Genomic DNA, 17,650 nt, shown 5'->3' on the forward strand with positions numbered 1-17,650 from the left:
ACATCGCACACGAACAACCCCCTCCCCCCCTCTCTCTCTCTCTCTCTCTCTCTCTCTCTCTCTCTCTCTCTCTAACCATGTATAAATTTTAAAAAAAATAATTTTTCCATTTTTAAAATACCTTTAAAAATGAAAAAGACTAAAACACCCTTAAAAATGGATGGAAAATTAGATGATGTTAAAATCAGATGACAAATCATGAATATTAAAAAATTAAGATAACATTTTTTTTTAAATTTTTCTTTAAAGTGACAAATTGAAACTAAAGTTGACATGTCTACAAAAATCCTTTTTTTTATTTCCTAGAAGTACCCTTTTAAATTTCGTACAGCAGATATTGTGGACTGTCCGGCAAATTATCTTCCTTCACAGTTCCTCTTAGGGGTGGGCACGGTTCGGTTTGGACCGGTTTTTGTCTCAAATTAGAACCGATCCGATACTATTCATACGGTTTGGTTCGGTTCGGTTTTAATTAAAAAAATTCAAAAACTGTTCGGTTCGGTTTGAACCGGTTTCGGTCCGGTTCCGGTTCCGGTTCGGTTTTGAACCGGATTATAAAAATTATTTTTTTAAATTATTTTTTAATACAATTCTCAACTGAAATATTATTTTTTTACTTGAAAATTAACAAATTATTCAATTTCATATAAAAAATAAATATTAAAGTGAGAAAAGAGAGATATTTTGACATTGAACTTGGATAGATATTAGGTTTTTTTTTTAGTGAAATTAAAAATATAGCATTAAATATAAATATATATTGAAATTATATATATTTTTAGTTTCACCGGTTCGGTTCGGCCCGGTTCGGTTTTTGAAGACATGGAACCGGATCCGAATCCGGTCCAAACCGGTCCGGTTCGGTTTTTGACCGGTTTTTGACTTTTTGGTCAACTCGGTTTTTTTCCAGTTTGGTTCGGTGTGGTTCGGCTCGGATTTCCGGTTTGCCGGTTTGAGTGCCCACCCCTAGTTCCTCTTGCCTTGGCAAACCCTTGTCTTTCGTTCTTGCACACTTGCACAGGCACTATCCACACAAAGCAAATTCTTCAGTAAAATTCAAAACGAAAACAAAAACAAAAATATAGAAAACCCAAACTGAAGGAGAGCTGGGTTAGAGCACAGCAATGCCACAAGTGGTCCTCCATCACCCACTCCTCACGCCCTGCCTTTCTCACCTTCCATCATCATCATCAACATCAAGCTTTCCAATTCGAACCCAGAAATCAACGGCCTGGATTCCCCAAAGAAATCATGCGGGTCTGCTCCGCTGGCATCCCACCACCACCATAAGGTGCATGGCTAACCCAGGCAGAGTTGCAATGGTGGCTAAGCAGATAAGGAGGGAGCTTTCTGATATGCTCTTAACTGATAATGTCTTGCAGTACGCTATTCTTCCTGAGGTCGCTTTGGGTGCTGACCGTTATCTCTCTTCTTTGACCACCATTAGTGATGTTGAAGTTTCTACTGACTTGCAGGTAGACTATAGCATATGTGTGGTTGTTTTTGTTTTCATTTTTGAATTGTGATAATTTTTGCGGGTTTTATTGGATTTGAAATATTGGGTTTGTGGGTTTATGAATTGCTTGGGATTTGGGTGATTATAAGGTTGTTTGGTCTAAAATTTATGACTTTTCATTGCTGTGATGGTGTTTTAGGAAAATGGGAGGCAGTGGAAACAAATGGGATAGCTTTAAATTTGTGTTTTTGTGTGTGTGATTTTTTTTTTTTTTCCTTTTGCAATGTCATTGCTTTTATTTTTTGTTTATATTTCGAGTAATGACAAGGCCTTCCGTGTTTCTTTAGTGCTATCTCTTTATCTTTTGTTATCTGAAGGTTCGATTTCAAATAACATCTAGCTTAACTTCTCTATTCTTGCATTCTGTTTTCCCTATGTGATTTCCTCGACTATGGTGAGAGATACTGGCAAACTCCTGTAGTATCTTATATCCATTGCAATCATTGTTTTATGTGAAATTGTATTGAACACAATTATGCTTTTGCTATTTGCATGATTGCATTAGGCTTTGGCTGATATGGTTATGAGGTGGGACAGTTGTTCGATACGTCTAAGGCACAAAAATTTCTAGAAATAATTTTTTCTCAATATTATGCTTTATGAGGGATGCACATGTTTGGACCAATCATCAAATATATTGATTGAGAGTTAGAAAATGCATTTCATTGTTCAAGTTCTTGGTGACTAAGCCCATAGTTGCTATCTTGTTTGGATTCTGAGGCAAATTAGTTTCTGTGGCATGTTTAACACTGTCTGGGTAAAAATCGTCTGGCTCAATGCACATTTCCCATTTTAATGATACTAAGGAAATCAAAACTTCTTTCCTCTAGTTTTAGTTGTCTCTATTCGTAGCTTCCCTCAGTGTTTCAGTGACGGTGGTAATGCTCATAATGTGAGGGAACTTATGGTTCTAGACATCTTTTCAACTATAGTTTATTTCTTTGACTACAGGTGGTTAAAGTATATGTTTCTGTTTTCGGCGATGAAAGAGGAAAGGAGGTTGCCCTTGCGGGGCTAAAGTCAAAAGCCAAATATGTCCGTGGTGAATTGGGAAAGCGTATGAAGCTGCGGTTGACTCCTGAGATACGCTTCATAGAAGACGAGTCTTTAGAGAGAGGAAGCAGGGTAAGATTAGTACTACTTTATTTCATTGATATGATTATCTATATATCTATAACTGGGGAGAGAGCAATACAATTGGTTCCTCTTGCACTTTGTTTCCTACTTTTCCCATTAAAGTACTTAAGTTGTTATATCGGTGGTTCTTGCATTAATTAAGATTCAAATATAGGTTGGTTAAAAGTTAATTCAAGTCTGATTGCGCAAAAAAATTTGAAATATGCAGCTTTGCACAAGTTGTATCTCATAAATAACCAACTTTGATTGTTTCCTTGATTACTTAATGTAGAAGTATAACTTGACTCTGAGCCTATAAAAATTGTAGAAAATACTTCCCCATTTATGCTATTGATTAGTTTTGCTGGTCTTAGCAGGTTAAAAATCAAAGGAAAAAATAACAAAAGTTGATTCCCCTTTTGGTTGCTTATATTGCTAATGAACATCACTTTCTGTTTTCTGTTTGTTACTTGCTTATCTCGACTAATTTTGTGCTTGTAGACTTACTTCTAAGGTGGATGTCAATTTAAGCTGATTCGTGAAAGTTGAACCATTTCAGGTTATTGCAATATTAGATAAGATAAAGAATGAAAAGAAAGATCCCGACATTCAAGATGAGGAGCAATTGGAATCATCCGAGGCACCTCAGGATGACACAGATTGGGAGGGTGATGACCCTGATGAAGACATTATATACATAAACTAGTTTCTTCCCCTACTTTCTTCACATTTTGCTTGTTTGGATTCAGGCATGGCTTTGCTTGGCAGCAGGTTTGTCTCATTTTCATGAGTTTGAATGTTGTGACACTCTGGCTGTATTGATTGCTATCAATGCTATAGTATTTACAAATATTTATGTTTCTAATTGTTTCTTATCCACACACTGAAATTGGACCCACACATAGTTCAAATGAAGCTGATTACCTGAAATTTGGTTTATAATGAATCATGATGATCGATTTGGGTGCAATATATGAAGGGTTGTTGGATAAGCTTTAGGAAAGAAATACTGTTGTCATTGTGTATTTGACTACAATTAAGATGTAATAAAATAGTGGCATAGTATGTTTATACTAGGATTTAAAGTAATAGCATACTATGTTTGGAGTTGGAATTTCTGAAATGGACCCACAAAATTGCCAAAATTAATATGCAAGCTGTGTTTTCGGGGCGTTTGATCTCTGAAATGCCTCCCACTCCACAGGGGTCTCCAAAGTTGGAACTGCTTGCAATGGTGCAATGTTATGCTTGTTTCATAAAATGCAGGGAATAAGTGTATAATGTTTATTTTACTTTCTGTGATGCAGGCAAACACCATACGTCCCAATGCTAACCTGGACAGAAGAAACTCCTCGAAGTTGGAGCCATCTTTTGAATTACAAGCTTCAGCCATGTCACACATTGTAAAATTACCTAAAATATTTTTGTGCTTTTCTTCAGGTATGCTTGTGATTTGCTTTTTGTTTTGGCTAGTCGTAACACCAGAAGCAGGCCCTGTGTTATTTAACTGTTAGATATTCAAAGCCCTTCACAAAAGTGTCAATGCACATGATGTGAATGGAATTATCATGTAAACCAGTCTGCCTTTGGGATTTTCTACTGTTTCTGTTCTACCACCATCGCTTATATATTGATAACAGACGCTAGTTATTGATGTTGTTTGTCACAATCAGGCAAAGATGACTTTGAAGAACTGATTTGATAATTTCTCTGTTAGCCATAAGTGATAGTTACTTGTCAAGGGGCCCATGAATATCGGTTGATAACAAGCATCGACTTTTAGAGTTAATTCTCACTCCAAAAGCCTATGTACGATGCATAATGTTATGAGAGTAAAGGCAAGGATGAAGATGATGTAAAGGTTTCTTTTTCTAGTGGTGCAAAAAATAAAAAATCTAGCCCTTTAGAGATTCAATGAAAAATGTTACGATCCTCAATGACAAATTTTGTTGATGACAGTAACATTCGGTTGGTATGCGGACATGTCCTGAGGTTACTTAAATTATAACACATCTACAATTATTAAAATATTATAATTTGAGTGGATTAGTACATGTCGGCTTTAGGTATGCCATCTGCTATTACCCTCCTTAACATAGATATGAATTTGAAAGATCTTAGGTGTCTCTAATGCGACCCAAAATTTTATTTTACAAGATCCTTGTTTCCCTTGACCAAGCTACTCCTCCAAAAGCAGGGATTAGCAACGTGCTCCATGTCACACTTGAGAAGTTACCACAAATTGGAAGAGTGCTTCCATTTTGGTTAGAAAATATACTTCATAAAAAGCCAAAGGCAAAGGGAAACACAATCAAACAAAGGAACAACTTTTTATTTTTAGGGTTTAGGGAAAAACTTAAACAAGGAGTTAGGACAAAAGTATCGAGGGATGAGATTCTTTGAAATTTTTGCCGTGGGTGACAAAAGTACTGAGGGATAAACAAAATGAACTAATGAAGGATGACAACAGATATGAGTTTTCCTTTTAGCCCATTTGTTGATATGAATTGGTAAAACTGGTGTATAAATATTTTTCGTAAATATTAAATAATTATTAATAACACATGAACGTAAAGTAAAGAAACTGAACCCATATGAATACCGGACAAATTATACAGCCGAACATGGGATCACAATTCCAAGTTCTCCACAAATCCCAACTTGACCTTTGCCAATAGTACTCAAAATGTCTAGGGTTCATGGAACCAGGGGGAATAATTGGAGAGACATTGATGGTGCCACACATCTATGGAGGTAAGATTGTTGATGGCACTCAAATGTCTAGGGTTCATGCCGACCATATCAGAAACTCCATGTAATATAGGCTCACTTTAAATGAGTAATGCATCAGTCAACCAGAGATTCATAACATGCAAAAGACTAATATTCAGGCATAATTAACTGTTACAGCAAAATAACCCAATAATGAAATTGAAGCCAAATCATGATATTAAAAATAATAAATAAATGCAAAGTTAGGCAACTTATTAATCAAGGGAGCATCACCCTCACAGTTTCACTAAAACCAATAGAAATTGAAATGCCGTTACAATAGGCGAGGTCAAGTACATAAATTGTCCTAAAGTGCTGAATTCATAATTCTCAATTTAAACCAAAAAACCAAAAAAACTTGGAGCTTTAAGCAAGGTTTTCATTATAGCTCTCAGAAGTGAAATATTGGTACACTCCACCCCCATTCATTATTTCTATCTCCAAATCAACTCATTCCTCACTCAACTTCTGATAGAACACATCTCCTTCAGTGATGAGCCTTTGCTGCAGATTTAGCCTTTGCCTTGGTAGGGAGATAACAAAAAAGGAAATTAGCACTTGTAGACATTTTTTGGTGTGCAAGTGTGTGTTTGTGCATGTCTAAAGTAAAGGTGACAAAAAAAAATTTCATATGAAACGGCATGGTTTAATCAATCCAACAAACCAATACAAGACTGTCACTACTTGCAAACACAACTCAAACACAAGACAACACAAGTAATTTCATTCAGCCTTAAAGGCGAGCATTGGTTAACCATGTACTAAAGCCAGGTTGACCTGACAGATTTGTCTTGACATGTTAAAACATCTTAGGTCATGTTGAAGATCAAGAACATGATTAGGAACAACAAAATATATTATGAAATGGTAATTTAGTTGTTTAAAATGTTAACCTCATCATTTGTCTTCATTCCTCATTTCCAGTTTCCACACATTTGAGCAACCACACTTCCTTTCTAACCCAATACCGTTGCATGATTTCCATCTACATTTGAACATAAATCTCAACTCTGCCCCTAACTTGAGGCCTTTGTTTATTAACTTACAAATCCAACAAACTACAAAGAGTTTTGTCCTCTTACATTTACTCAAGCAATCTTGATGACATATCATTTTTGGTTCTTTGCCCCTTACTTGTAACCTTAGTTTATTATCTTAAAACCAGAAAGCTACAAAGTGTTTGTTCTCTCTCACATTTTACCCAAGCAATCCTTAAAACATATCGTGTTTGGTTGTGACTGTATATATCCTTGTCTTTTTCCCCCCTTTTCCCTTCGTTCTTACATATTATTTTTTGCAGTGAGTCTTTGTGAGTCATGATTGTGGGTTGTGACTGTTAAGCAATTACAAAGCTACGGTGAAGGTAAAGTTAATTGCTAAACCTAGAAGTTCTCATGCTTTGTACTTTGCTCGTGAAGTTCTTGCAACCTAGAAATATTATACTTCCACGGAGTCTCACTCAATACTGACCACACCATTGTGTATTGAACACACTACTCAAGCAAAGTGGAACTTGCTCAAACTGTGTATAACAATTAACAAGTTGGCTTTGAACTATAGGAGTGTGACCAAAAAAAAAAAAAAAAAACAGGAATCTGTAAGAGAGTCCTTTTCACTCAAAGACTACGTATGCACATCTTCTAGACTTTCATTAACTCTTCTATGAGAATTCAGTTACTTTCTTTTATTTATCTATCACTGGATGCATGTTACATTAGAGACATCATCCAATAAACCTGCCACTAAGCAGCCACTCTTCAAACCAATGTCGATGGAATTGGATGACAACGAAAACAATTACTCCCGAGTAAAATAGCAGGACAAAGGAAGAACTAAATAATATCCAAGAAAGCATCAGGATAAGATGATAATATATAACCGAACGATTTCTTGATTACTGCTACTAGCCACTGAAACTAGGCTTGAAATCAGCTTTTCAAATGGTGATTAAACATAAACATGCTCTTCCATGAACACAAGGAAAACATACATATTTTTCATATGAAAATGGAACCCAAAGAATGAAAAAAAGACCAATCTGCAGATACAAGTTGACCAACATCGATTAAAATCTACATATCTTATTACTCATACCAAAATTAAAGCAAACCCAACAACCATTTGTAATCAGAAACACACTATGAACTTATTTTACAAAAAACAAACAAATGGGTCATTCAAAAAAAGATAAAAGAAATAGAAAAGGCAGTACCTTGAGATACTTGAGCTTAATGCTTCCGTATACGAGTCCAAAGGAGAATGCGGAAGCACGAGCAACCTGCAAAACCAGAAGAACCCATATCACTAATTAGATTATTAATCAACAAATTCGTCCAAAATTCGAACCTTCTAGTTTTTACCAAATTTTAAATAAATAAATAAATATATATATATATATATATATATATATATATATATAGTTAGATCCGGAACGGAAAAAAAAAAAAAGATTTTTCAAGGGAATTACCAAGGCGAGGGTGCTGGTTCCAGAATAGGGTCCTGGAGGTGGCGCCATTTTTGTTCCGGAGACTGGTAGATGATAAGCAATAGACGAAGCGAACAAGAAGAAAATCTGTAAAACCTCCAAAGTCCCAAAGCCCGAGCCCTACACCAGCCTTCGCTAAGCCCTTATATATATCTATGCGATCCCGATCGTCCGTCCACCCGCTCCATCTGGTTGGACCCACCCTTTGTGGAGTCAGCCAATAAAATACCAACACGTCGCTCTTTTTTCCTTCAAAGAAAAAGTTAATTACAAATTGGCCCCTAACTTTTAGAGCTTTTCCACTTTGGTCCTTAGGTTTTTCTTTTCATTCAAAGTTGATTCCTAAACTATTGGATTGGAATAGGGATGGCAAATGGGCCAGTTCGGGGATGGGTAAAGCAATATCATTTTTGTCCCCACTTTTCATCCCTGCACCCGTCCCCATCCCCTTCTTCGTTGGGAGTTGTCTCCCAAATCCGCCCCGAATTCCCGATTTTTATTTATTAAAAATATACTACACTCAATTTTGACCAAAAAATAAACTCAATTACATTCAATTAAACCATAAAATTCAACTTAACTACTTAAAATCATCTAAACAATTTGACAAACTAATAGAAATAATATATTCAACAATTAAAACTAAATATTTTATCACAAAATTCTATTTTTACCGCTAAAATTAACAACAACAAAACACATTAAAGACGTATGAAAATAAAAGATCAAATAAACAAACAAACCTAGTATGTAAGAACCCAAAATAAAATATCTAAAAAAGAAGAAAATATCTAAAAAGTAAGGAAAATATCTTCTTGCAAAAAGACAATTTTGCCCTCGCATTATTTAATGGGGGAAATTTTGACTTTTTGATCGAGAAAGAATTTGGGAATTCCGCTTACGCCATTGCGTAGAGCGCGACGAAAGGAGCTCGTAGACACGGAGTAGATCCGAATCGGAGTCGTAACGAAGAAGTTATGGTCTAAAAACCGCGAAGGGCAAAATGGTAATTTGGCCAAAAGTCAGATTTTATACCCCTCTCTCTCTTCTCCCCGTCACTTTCTCTCTCTTCCCTCTCTCTCCCTCGCGTCGCACCCCTGCCTTGCGACCGTTCAGCTTCCAAGCAACGGCCCGGCCACCACAGGCCGAGCCGATCTCCGCCGTGGATACCTACGGGTCCGCCTCCGTGTTGCCGTCACAACCTGACCGACCTCAACCCCGAGGCCGCCCTGAGATGGCCGGAAAATCGTGTTTTCCGACGGAGGTTCGTCCGAAGCTACCCAAACTTTCAGCTAGAAATTCTCCTTCGTTTCTCCACCAAATCGATCGAGTAAGGTATGGTTTCTCAACTATTTTTCGTGTTCTAGCTGATGGATATATGGGCTTCGATCGATTTTAGCGTTAAGGGGTTCGATTTTCGACTTGAAATTTGGCCGAAACTTCGGCCCTTCGAAACTACTATTTCTGGTCACTTTTTGGGGGTGGTCCAAGAACAAAAGTGACTCCAAATGAGGTGTTTTACCTAGGGTAGGAGTTTGGAGTCTTGGTTCCGAGATTTTTCGGCCACCCGAAATCGCTTTGGACACCCAAAGCTGCCCGCGCGAGCTGGAGCGTGTGGGCGATGGTAGTGATGAAATTCTGTGCATTTTTGTGACCCTCGTGTCGTCACGAGCGCGTAGGATTTCGCGGATCTCAATTCGGAGTCCGTTTGGGCCCCGAACGGATTTTCCATATCGCGCGATCCGTGGGTGCAGTGTCGTTAAATCGTTGGATCGCGCTGAATTTTGGATATGTCGGTCTACGTGATTTCAGGATCGCGTAGGATTTGACGGATTGCGAATCGGAGTCCCGGATACTCCGAAATCGCGAACCCTGGGGCTAGGGTTTGGATTTTAAGCGATAACGCAATTTTAGCTAATCCGACCGTCCATTTCAAGCCAAATTCGCAGAACATGGTTCCCTCTCTGTAAGGAACCTTCAGGGAAGCCCAGATTGGCCATCGGAGATCGTGGACCCACGGGGTCCCGGATCGGCCGATCTGGCAGTTTATCGCTTAGTAAGGTTTCGGGTCTCTTAAGACCGTTCTAACTATCTAAAAAGCTAATGTGGGCTCAGGAGTAACTTGGTTTTGAGTGCACGTATTTCTAGGAGCCGGGGGCAGGGTGTTTAATTTAATTCTTTTATTCAGCAGTTTATTGATTTATTATTCATGGATAATCAGGCATCAGAGGTCCAGTCGACCTACAGGAGAAACCTTCGAAGGGTCAAATTAGCTCGGACCATCTGTGAGTGGACTTTCTTTCATAAAGGCTTTATTTAAATCAGTTGTATAGATAATTTCTATAAATAAGATTTCATAAGTGATTTATATTGATTTATATAAATAAGTTTTCATAAATAAGTTTATTTGAATAATTTCAGTATTTGATCTTGAATAAGTGATATTGCATATTTTCGAAGCGTGATTAGCATTGTGAAACATCTTTATTTTATAATATTGGTTGAGTAGCAGACTTGAAGATTTTAATACAAAGGTAGAAGTTAGTTCAGACTTATCAGATTTCAGAAAGTTATCAGATTTTTTAATTAGACCACCATGTACCCGTTTCTTTATGGTGATTACCCAGAGTCGGACCGATGTCTACGGACATCCAGTCTGATTTCAGTTACGTCAGTGCACTTGACTTTGCCTCACAAGTTTCGGGGACGCTCGGACCGTGAGTGCCAGGATTTGCGGCTCGGCAGACTTGGTGTCCCGAGACCTGCCAGGATTGCGGCTCGGGTGACTCTGTGTCCCCGAGACCTGCCAGGATTGCGGATCAGGCTGACTACGGTCCCCTGCATCTTGCCAGAGCGACTCGAGCTGACTTGGTGTCCTCGAGGAATCTGCCGGCAGATCAGGCTGATCATAGTCCCCTGCTTCTGTCAGTTTGCGGCTCGGGTAGACTACGTGGCGCCCGAGACCTGCCAGGGGAATTGACGGATATGACAGGGGGACAAATAGGTGGTATTTTCAAAGGATTTTGAATTTCTTTTATTCAAGTCCAACTTTCAGTTATTTTATATCGGTTTCTTTGATATTCGTGCATTATATTCTATATATTTGTTCGGTTATACGAGTATATTCTTCAGTAGCTTTTACCTGCTTATGGTTTTCAGCTATTTCAAACCAGTTTCTTTGATATTTACGCATTTTATATCTTCATATAATTGTTCAGTTTTACGAAGCTACATACATACGATTATATATATATTCGGATGAATACCTTATATTAAACACAGGTGAACTTTAGCCTTACTTATCAAGTTATTTTTACTATGGGGGTTATTATGATTTTTAACTGTTTTCATAAATCTTATGTTTGGTCCACTCACATTTTCAACCTGTTTTTCGCCCCCAGGCCATAGAAATACGCGGGATCCACCACCGGGCCATTCAAAGCTTCCGCCTCACCACGTAAGGTAAAGTTTTGTAGTTGGAACCCTGAAACTTAGAAAATGCTCTGATATATATAGTTGAAGTTGGGAAACTGGAGTGGAGATCTGTTATTTGGAATATTCTGGCAGTTGGTGTGAATTTATGGGTTGTTTAACAGGTGGAAATTTTTGGGATTAGTCAAAATACAGGGGAGACTCTGCCGAAATTTCGGCATAAGTCTAAGGGAAGTTAAAAAGAATTTGAGACAAGAAGGGTAAAAAGGTCATTTGTGCCCGACATTGAGAGGTGTCGAACACGCACAGGACTTGGCTCGAATTCCAAAGTGGAAATTGGGTCGGGTCTTGTCATAGTAGCAATATAGCACCAGCACCGTAGCTTCATCAGACAATATGGAATGGAATGAGGTTCTAATAACGAATCAGGAAGAACACATTAAAAAAAATGTCCATATGTTTCTTGGTCAACCAAGAAAATCAAGATTTATTTCCTGTTGGTTTATTGAAATATATATTCTATATTATATATTCATTAATTTAAAAAATTATATATATATATAAAGTTTTTTTTAAATTCGGGATGGGGATAATGATACCATCCCCGGCCCATCTCCAAACGGGGATTTTTAAAATTCGGGGATACCCACATCCGCCCCCGATTTTCCCCGAAATCTTCCACGTTTAAGGGGCTATGCGATGGGGACCCAACCCGGTGGGATTTTTGCCATCCCTAGGCCTAGTTGGGCCAGGGATCCTAAGCTCAAGCCCTACTCAACCTTAGAGGGAGCCTAACCATTGGGCCAAGCCGGGGTTTGGCCCATCGGACCTCGAGTTACCTACTTCGAGTGGGCCCGAACCAAATGATTATCCCTACATGAGATTGTTCTTGCAACTCATTCGGTGAAGTAAATTGAATTCTTTCTTCACAGCTTCATGTCGTTGAAGCAAATTGGGTTGCTTATACATTAGGGTGTCTTCACATATTCAAGGAAACCATTGTTTTATAGTACTTTTTAGTAGGCATAAACAAATTTCCTAAATTTTCCTATTTGTTTCTCACCACCATTTTCACTTTGGACCCTCATTCTCCTCCACAAAATACCATTTTCAATGGCATTAAGCGGAATGTCCTCAACTGGCTCTGGCTCCTTTTGGACTGCCAAGCAAAACAAAGATTTTGAAAACGCTCTAGCTATGTTTGATATGGACACTACTAACTGCTGGGATAATGTTACCAAGGCGGTTGGCAAAAAAATTCAGAGGAAGTCAAGAAGAATTATGAGCTTATTGTTAAGGATATAATGCTTATTAAACCTGGATAAGTGCCCATCCGGGTTTGCAAAAAGAAAAAGAAAAAAAGGTTAGAGTGTGTATCAATTAAATCTTTCAAAAAAATAAGGGCATAGGCAAGCTATTCTAGGTCGGACCTAGTCGTGCAAGGGATCCTAAGTCCAAGCCCTTCCCAACTCTAAAAGGAGCCTAATCATTGGGCCAGGCTAGGGTTTGGCCCATTGGACATCAGGCTACCTACTTTGGCTCGAAGGACTCTATCAGAACGATTATCCCTACATGAGAATGTGCTTACAACTCATTTAGTGAAGTAAAAGGAGTTTTTTGTTCACAGCTTCAAGGGAACCATTGTTTCATGGTACTTTTTAGTATGCATAAAAAGTTTCCCTAAATTTTCCTATTTGTTTCTCACCACCAATTTCATTTTATACCGTCATTCTCCTGAAAAAAAAAAAAAAAAAAATCATTTTCAATGGCATCAAGCGGAATCCCCTCAACTGGGATAGGCTCAGGCTCCTTTTGGACTGCCAAGCAAAACAAAGATTTTGGAAACGCTCTGGCTGTGTTTGATAAGGACACTGCAAACCGCTGGGATAATGTTGCCAAGGATATTGGTGAAAAAACCCAGAGGAAGTCAAGAAGTATTATGAGCTTGTTATTAAAGATCTCATGCTTATTGAGTCTAGACAAGTACCCATCCCGAATTAGAGGAAAAAAAAATAAGGTTAAAGAGTGTATCAGTTAAATCTTTTTTTTTTTGTTGGTAAAATAGGGCATAGGCAGGTGGTCCTAGGCTGGGCCCAGGTGGGCCTAGTCCAACCAGGAATCCTAAGTCCAAGCCCAACCTAACCATAGAGTGAGCCTAAACACTGGGGAGGGCCGGGCCAAATTTTGACCCATTGAACCTCGGGCTACCTACTTCTTCCCACGATTTGCGAGCCGAATGATTATCCCTACATGAGAATGTGCTTACAACACATTCGGTGAAGTAAATGGAGTTCTTTTTTCACATCTTTATGTCATTGAAGAAAATTGGATTGTTTTACGTTAGGGTTTCTTCACAGCTTCAAGGAAATCATTGTTTCGTGGTACTTTTTAGTAGGCATTAAACGTTTTATTAAATTTTCCTATTTTTTTCCTACCACCGTTTTCACTTTAGACCCTTATTCTCCTCCACAAAATACAATTTTCAACGGCATCAAGCGGAATGTCCTCAACTAGCTCTGGCTCCTTTTGGATTGCCAAGCAAAACAAAGATTTTGAAAACGCTCTAGCTGTGTTTGACAAGGACAATGATAACCGCTTGGATTATGTTGCCAAGGCGGTTGGCAAAAAAACTCAAAGGAAGTCAAGAAGTATAATGAGCTTCTTGTTGAAGATATCATGCTTATTAAGCCTGGACAAGGGCCCATCCCGAATTACAGAAAAACAAAAAACAAACAAAAAACAAAAAAAAGGTTTGGGAGTGTTTCAATTAAATCTTTATTTATAAAAAATAAAATAAAAAGCATTGGCAAGCAATGCTAGGGCTGGCCCAGGTGGCCCTAGTGAGGCCAGGGACACTAAGTCCAAGCCCTACCCAACCTTAGAGCGAACCTAACTATTAGGCTGTACCTGGGTTTGACCCATCGAACCTCGGGCTACCTACTTCGGCCCTCGAACCGCAATCCGAATGATTATCCCTACATGAGATGTGCTTACAGCACATTCGATGAAGTAAATGGAGTTTTTTATTAACATATTAAAGTCATTGAAGCAATTGAAGCAAATTGGGTTGCTTATACATTAGGGTTTCTTCATAGCTTCAAGGAAACCTTGTTTCATGGTACTTTTAGTAGGCATAAAAACATTTCCTAAATTTTCCTATTTGTTTCTCACCACCATTTTCACTTTATACCCTCATTCTCCTCCAAAAAATATTATTTTCAATGGCATCAAGTGGAATCCCCTCAATTGGCTCTGACTCCGGCTCCCTTTGGACTGCCAAACAAAGCAAAGATTTTGAAAACAATCTGGCTATGTTTGACAAGGACATTGCCAACCATTGGGATCATGTTGCCAAGGTGGTTGGCAAAAAATCCTTGAGGTAGTCAAGAAGCATTATGAGCTTCTTGTTGAAGATATCATGCTTATTGAGCCTGGACAAGTGCCTATACAGTTTTATAGGGAAAAAAAAAGAAGGTTAGGAATTGTATCAATTAAATCTTTTTATAAAATTTTTTTATATAAAAATAAATAAATAATAAATAATAAAAAAGTCATAGGCAGGCAGTCCTAAGTCGGGCCAAGGATCCTAAGCCCAAACCTTACCCAACCTTGGAGTGAGCCTAACCATTGGGCCGGGTGGGGCCAAGGTTTGGCCCATTGGACCTAAGGCTACCTACTGCGGCACGCGAGCCGCAAGACGAATGATTATCCCTACATGAGAATGTGCTTACAATACATAAGGTGAAGTAAAGGGAGTTCTTTGTTCACAGCTTCATGTCGTTGAAGAAAATTGGGTTGTTTATATATTAGGGTTTCTTCACAGCTTCAAGGAAACCATTGTTTCGTGGTACTTTTTAGTAGGCATAAAAGGTTTTCCTAAATTTTCCTAATTGTTTCCTACCACTTTTTAGTAGGCATAAAAGGTTTTCCTAAATTTTCATAAAAGGTTTTCACTTTAGACCCCCATTCTCCTCCACAAAATACCATTTTCAAAGGCATCAAGCCGAATGTCCTCAACTAGCTCTTGCTCCTTTTGGACTGCTAAGCAAAACAAAGATTTTGTAAATGGTCTGGCTGTGTTTGATGAGGACACTGCCAACTGCTTGGATTATGTTGCTAAGGTGGTTGGCAAAAAAACCCAGAGGAAGTCAAGAAACATTATGAGCTTCTTGTTGAAGATATAATGCTTATTGAGCCTAGACAAGTGCCCATGCCGAATTTCAAAAAATAAATAAATAAATAAAATAAGGTTAGGGTGTGTATCAATTAAATATTTAAAAAAAAATAAGGGCATAGGCACATTATTCTAGGCCGGGTCCAAGTGGGCCTAGTCGAGCAAGGGATCCTAAGTCCAAGCCTCACCCAACCTTAGAGGGAGCCTAACCATTGGGCCGGGCTGGAGTTTGGCCCATTGGACCTCGGGCTACCTACTTCGGCTCGCAGGATGCTGTCCAAACAATTATCCCTACATGAGAGTGTGCTTACAACTCATTTAGTGAAGTAAAGGGAGTTTTTTGTTCACAGCTTCAAGGGAACCATTGTTTCATTCTACTTTTTAGTATGCATAAAAAGTTTTCCTAAATTTTCCTATTTGTTTTTCACCACCATTTTCACTTTATACCCTCATTCTCCTAAAAAAAAAAAATATCATTTTCAATGGCATCAAGTGGAATCCCCTCAATTGGCTCAAGCTCAGGCTCATTTTTAACTGCCAAGCAAAACAAAGATTTTGAAAACAATCTGGTTGTATTTCACAAGGACACTGCCAACTGCTGGGATAATGTTGCCAAGGCGGTTGGCGAATAAACCCAGAGGAAGTCAAGAAGCATTATGAGCTTGTTGTTGAAGATATCATGCTTATTGAGTATGGACAAGTGCCCATCCCATATTACAGAAAAAAAATTAGGTTTGGGAGTGTTTCAATTAATTCTTTATAAACAAAAGAAAGCATAGGTAGGCGGTGCTTGGACGGGCCCAGGTGGGCCTAGTTGGGCCAGAGATCCTAAGCCCAAGCCTTACCCAAACTTAGAGCAAGCCTAACTATTAGGCGGGCCTGGGTTTAGCCCATTGGATCTCGGGCTACCTACTTCAGCCCACGGGCATTGATCCGAGTGATTTTCCCTACATGAGAATGTGCTTACAACATATTCGGTGAAGTAAAAGAAGTTCTTTATTCACATATTCAAGTCATTGAAGCAAATTGGGTTGCTTATACATTAGGGTTTCTTCACAACTTCAAGGAAACTATTGGTTCATGGTACTTTTTAATAGGCATAAAAAGTTTTCCTATTTGTTTCTCACCACCATTTTCACTTTATACCCTTATTCTCTTCCAAAAAAATACCATTTTCAATGGCATCAAGTCAAATGTCCTCGACTGGCTCTGGCTCCGGCTCCTTTTGGACTGCCAAGCAAAACAAAAAAATTTAGAACTCTCTAGCTGTGTTTGACAAGGACACTGCCAACCATTGGGATAATGTTGCCGATGGGTTGGAGAAAAAATTCAGAGGAAGTCAATAAGCATTATGAGCTTCTTGTTGAAGATATCATTCCTATTGAGCCTGGCCAAGTGCCCTTCTCGGATTACAAAAAAAACTGAGGTTAGGGAGTGTATCAATTAAATCTTTTTTTAAAAATAAAAATATAAAAAAGGGCATAGGCAAACAGTCCTAGCCGGGGCCAAGTGGGCCTAGTCGAGCTAGGAATCCTAAGCCCAAGCCATACCTAACCTTAGAGCAAGCCTAACTATTGGGCCATGTCGAGGTTTGGCCTATTGGACCTACGGCTATCTACTTCGGCCCGCAGGCCGCGAGCCGAATGATTATCCCTACATGAAAATGTGCTTGCAACTCATTCGGTGAAGTAAATTGAATTCTTTATTCACAGCTTCATGTCTTTGAGGCAAATTAGGTTGCTTATACATTAAGGTTTCTTCACAGCTTCAAGGAAACCATTGTTTCATAGTACTTTTTAGTAGGCATAAAAGGTTTTTCGAAATTTTCCTATTTGTTTCTCACCACTATTTTCACTTTGGACCCTCATTCTCCTTCACAAAATACCATTTTCAATGGCATCTAGCAGAATGTCCTCAACTGGATCTGGCTCCTTTTGGACTGCCAAGCAAAACAAAGATTTTGAAAACACTTTGGCTATGTTTGACAAGGACACTTCCAACCGCTAGAATAATGTTGCCAAGGCAGTTGGCGAAAAAACTGAGAGGAAGTCCAGAAGCATTATGAGCTTCTTGTTGAAGATATCATGCTTATTGAGCCTGGACAAGTGCCCACCCCAAATTATAGAAAGAAATGAAGTTAGGGAGTGTGTCAATT

General features: G+C 38.6%; 2 protein-coding genes across 2 annotated transcripts; one reads left to right on the forward strand and one right to left on the reverse strand.

Moving 5' to 3' along the window:
• The first annotated feature begins 974 nt into the window (after positions 1 to 974).
• On the forward strand, positions 975 to 4,286 carry LOC117637433 (probable ribosome-binding factor A, chloroplastic). Its single transcript, XM_034372315.1, has 4 exons — positions 975 to 1,475; positions 2,468 to 2,641; positions 3,192 to 3,403; positions 3,940 to 4,286. Exons 1-3 carry the CDS (start codon positions 1,125 to 1,127, stop codon positions 3,336 to 3,338), a joined length of 672 nt encoding a protein of 223 aa, XP_034228206.1. The 5' UTR covers positions 975 to 1,124; the 3' UTR covers positions 3,339 to 3,403; positions 3,940 to 4,286.
• Positions 4,287 to 5,577: 1,291 nt separating this feature from the next.
• Positions 5,578 to 8,019, reverse strand: LOC117612225. Its single transcript, XM_034340992.1, has 3 exons — positions 7,872 to 8,019; positions 7,617 to 7,682; positions 5,578 to 5,927 (listed from the first exon to the last, which is right to left on the reverse strand). Exons 1-3 carry the CDS (start codon positions 7,917 to 7,919, stop codon positions 5,892 to 5,894), a joined length of 150 nt encoding a protein of 49 aa, XP_034196883.1. The 5' UTR covers positions 7,920 to 8,019; the 3' UTR covers positions 5,578 to 5,891.
• Positions 8,020 to 17,650: the final 9,631 nt, after the last annotated feature.

Source organism: Prunus dulcis, chromosome 8, assembly GCF_902201215.1.
Source record: "Prunus dulcis chromosome 8, ALMONDv2, whole genome shotgun sequence".
Taxonomy (NCBI): Eukaryota; Viridiplantae; Streptophyta; class Magnoliopsida; order Rosales; family Rosaceae; genus Prunus; species Prunus dulcis.

Excerpts from the sequence above, each read along its gene's own strand:
- LOC117612225 (XM_034340992.1), bottom strand. The coding sequence starts at position 7,919 with ATGGCGCCACCTCCAGGACCCTATTCTGGAACCAGCACCCTCGCCTTG. Across the intron at positions 7,683-7,871 it reads GAACCAGCACCCTCGCCTTG|GTTGCTCGTGCTTCCGCATT; the intron begins GTAATTCCCTTG and ends CTGGTTTTGCAG. Across the intron at positions 5,928-7,616 it reads TTAAGCTCAAGTATCTCAAG|GCAAAGGCTAAATCTGCAGC; the intron begins GTACTGCCTTTT and ends CTCCCTACCAAG.
- LOC117637433 (XM_034372315.1), top strand. The coding sequence starts at position 1,125 with ATGCCACAAGTGGTCCTCCATCACCCACTCCTCACGCCCTGCCTTTCT. Across the intron at positions 1,476-2,467 it reads AAGTTTCTACTGACTTGCAG|GTGGTTAAAGTATATGTTTC; the intron begins GTAGACTATAGC and ends CTTTGACTACAG. Across the intron at positions 2,642-3,191 it reads CTTTAGAGAGAGGAAGCAGG|GTTATTGCAATATTAGATAA; the intron begins GTAAGATTAGTA and ends GAACCATTTCAG.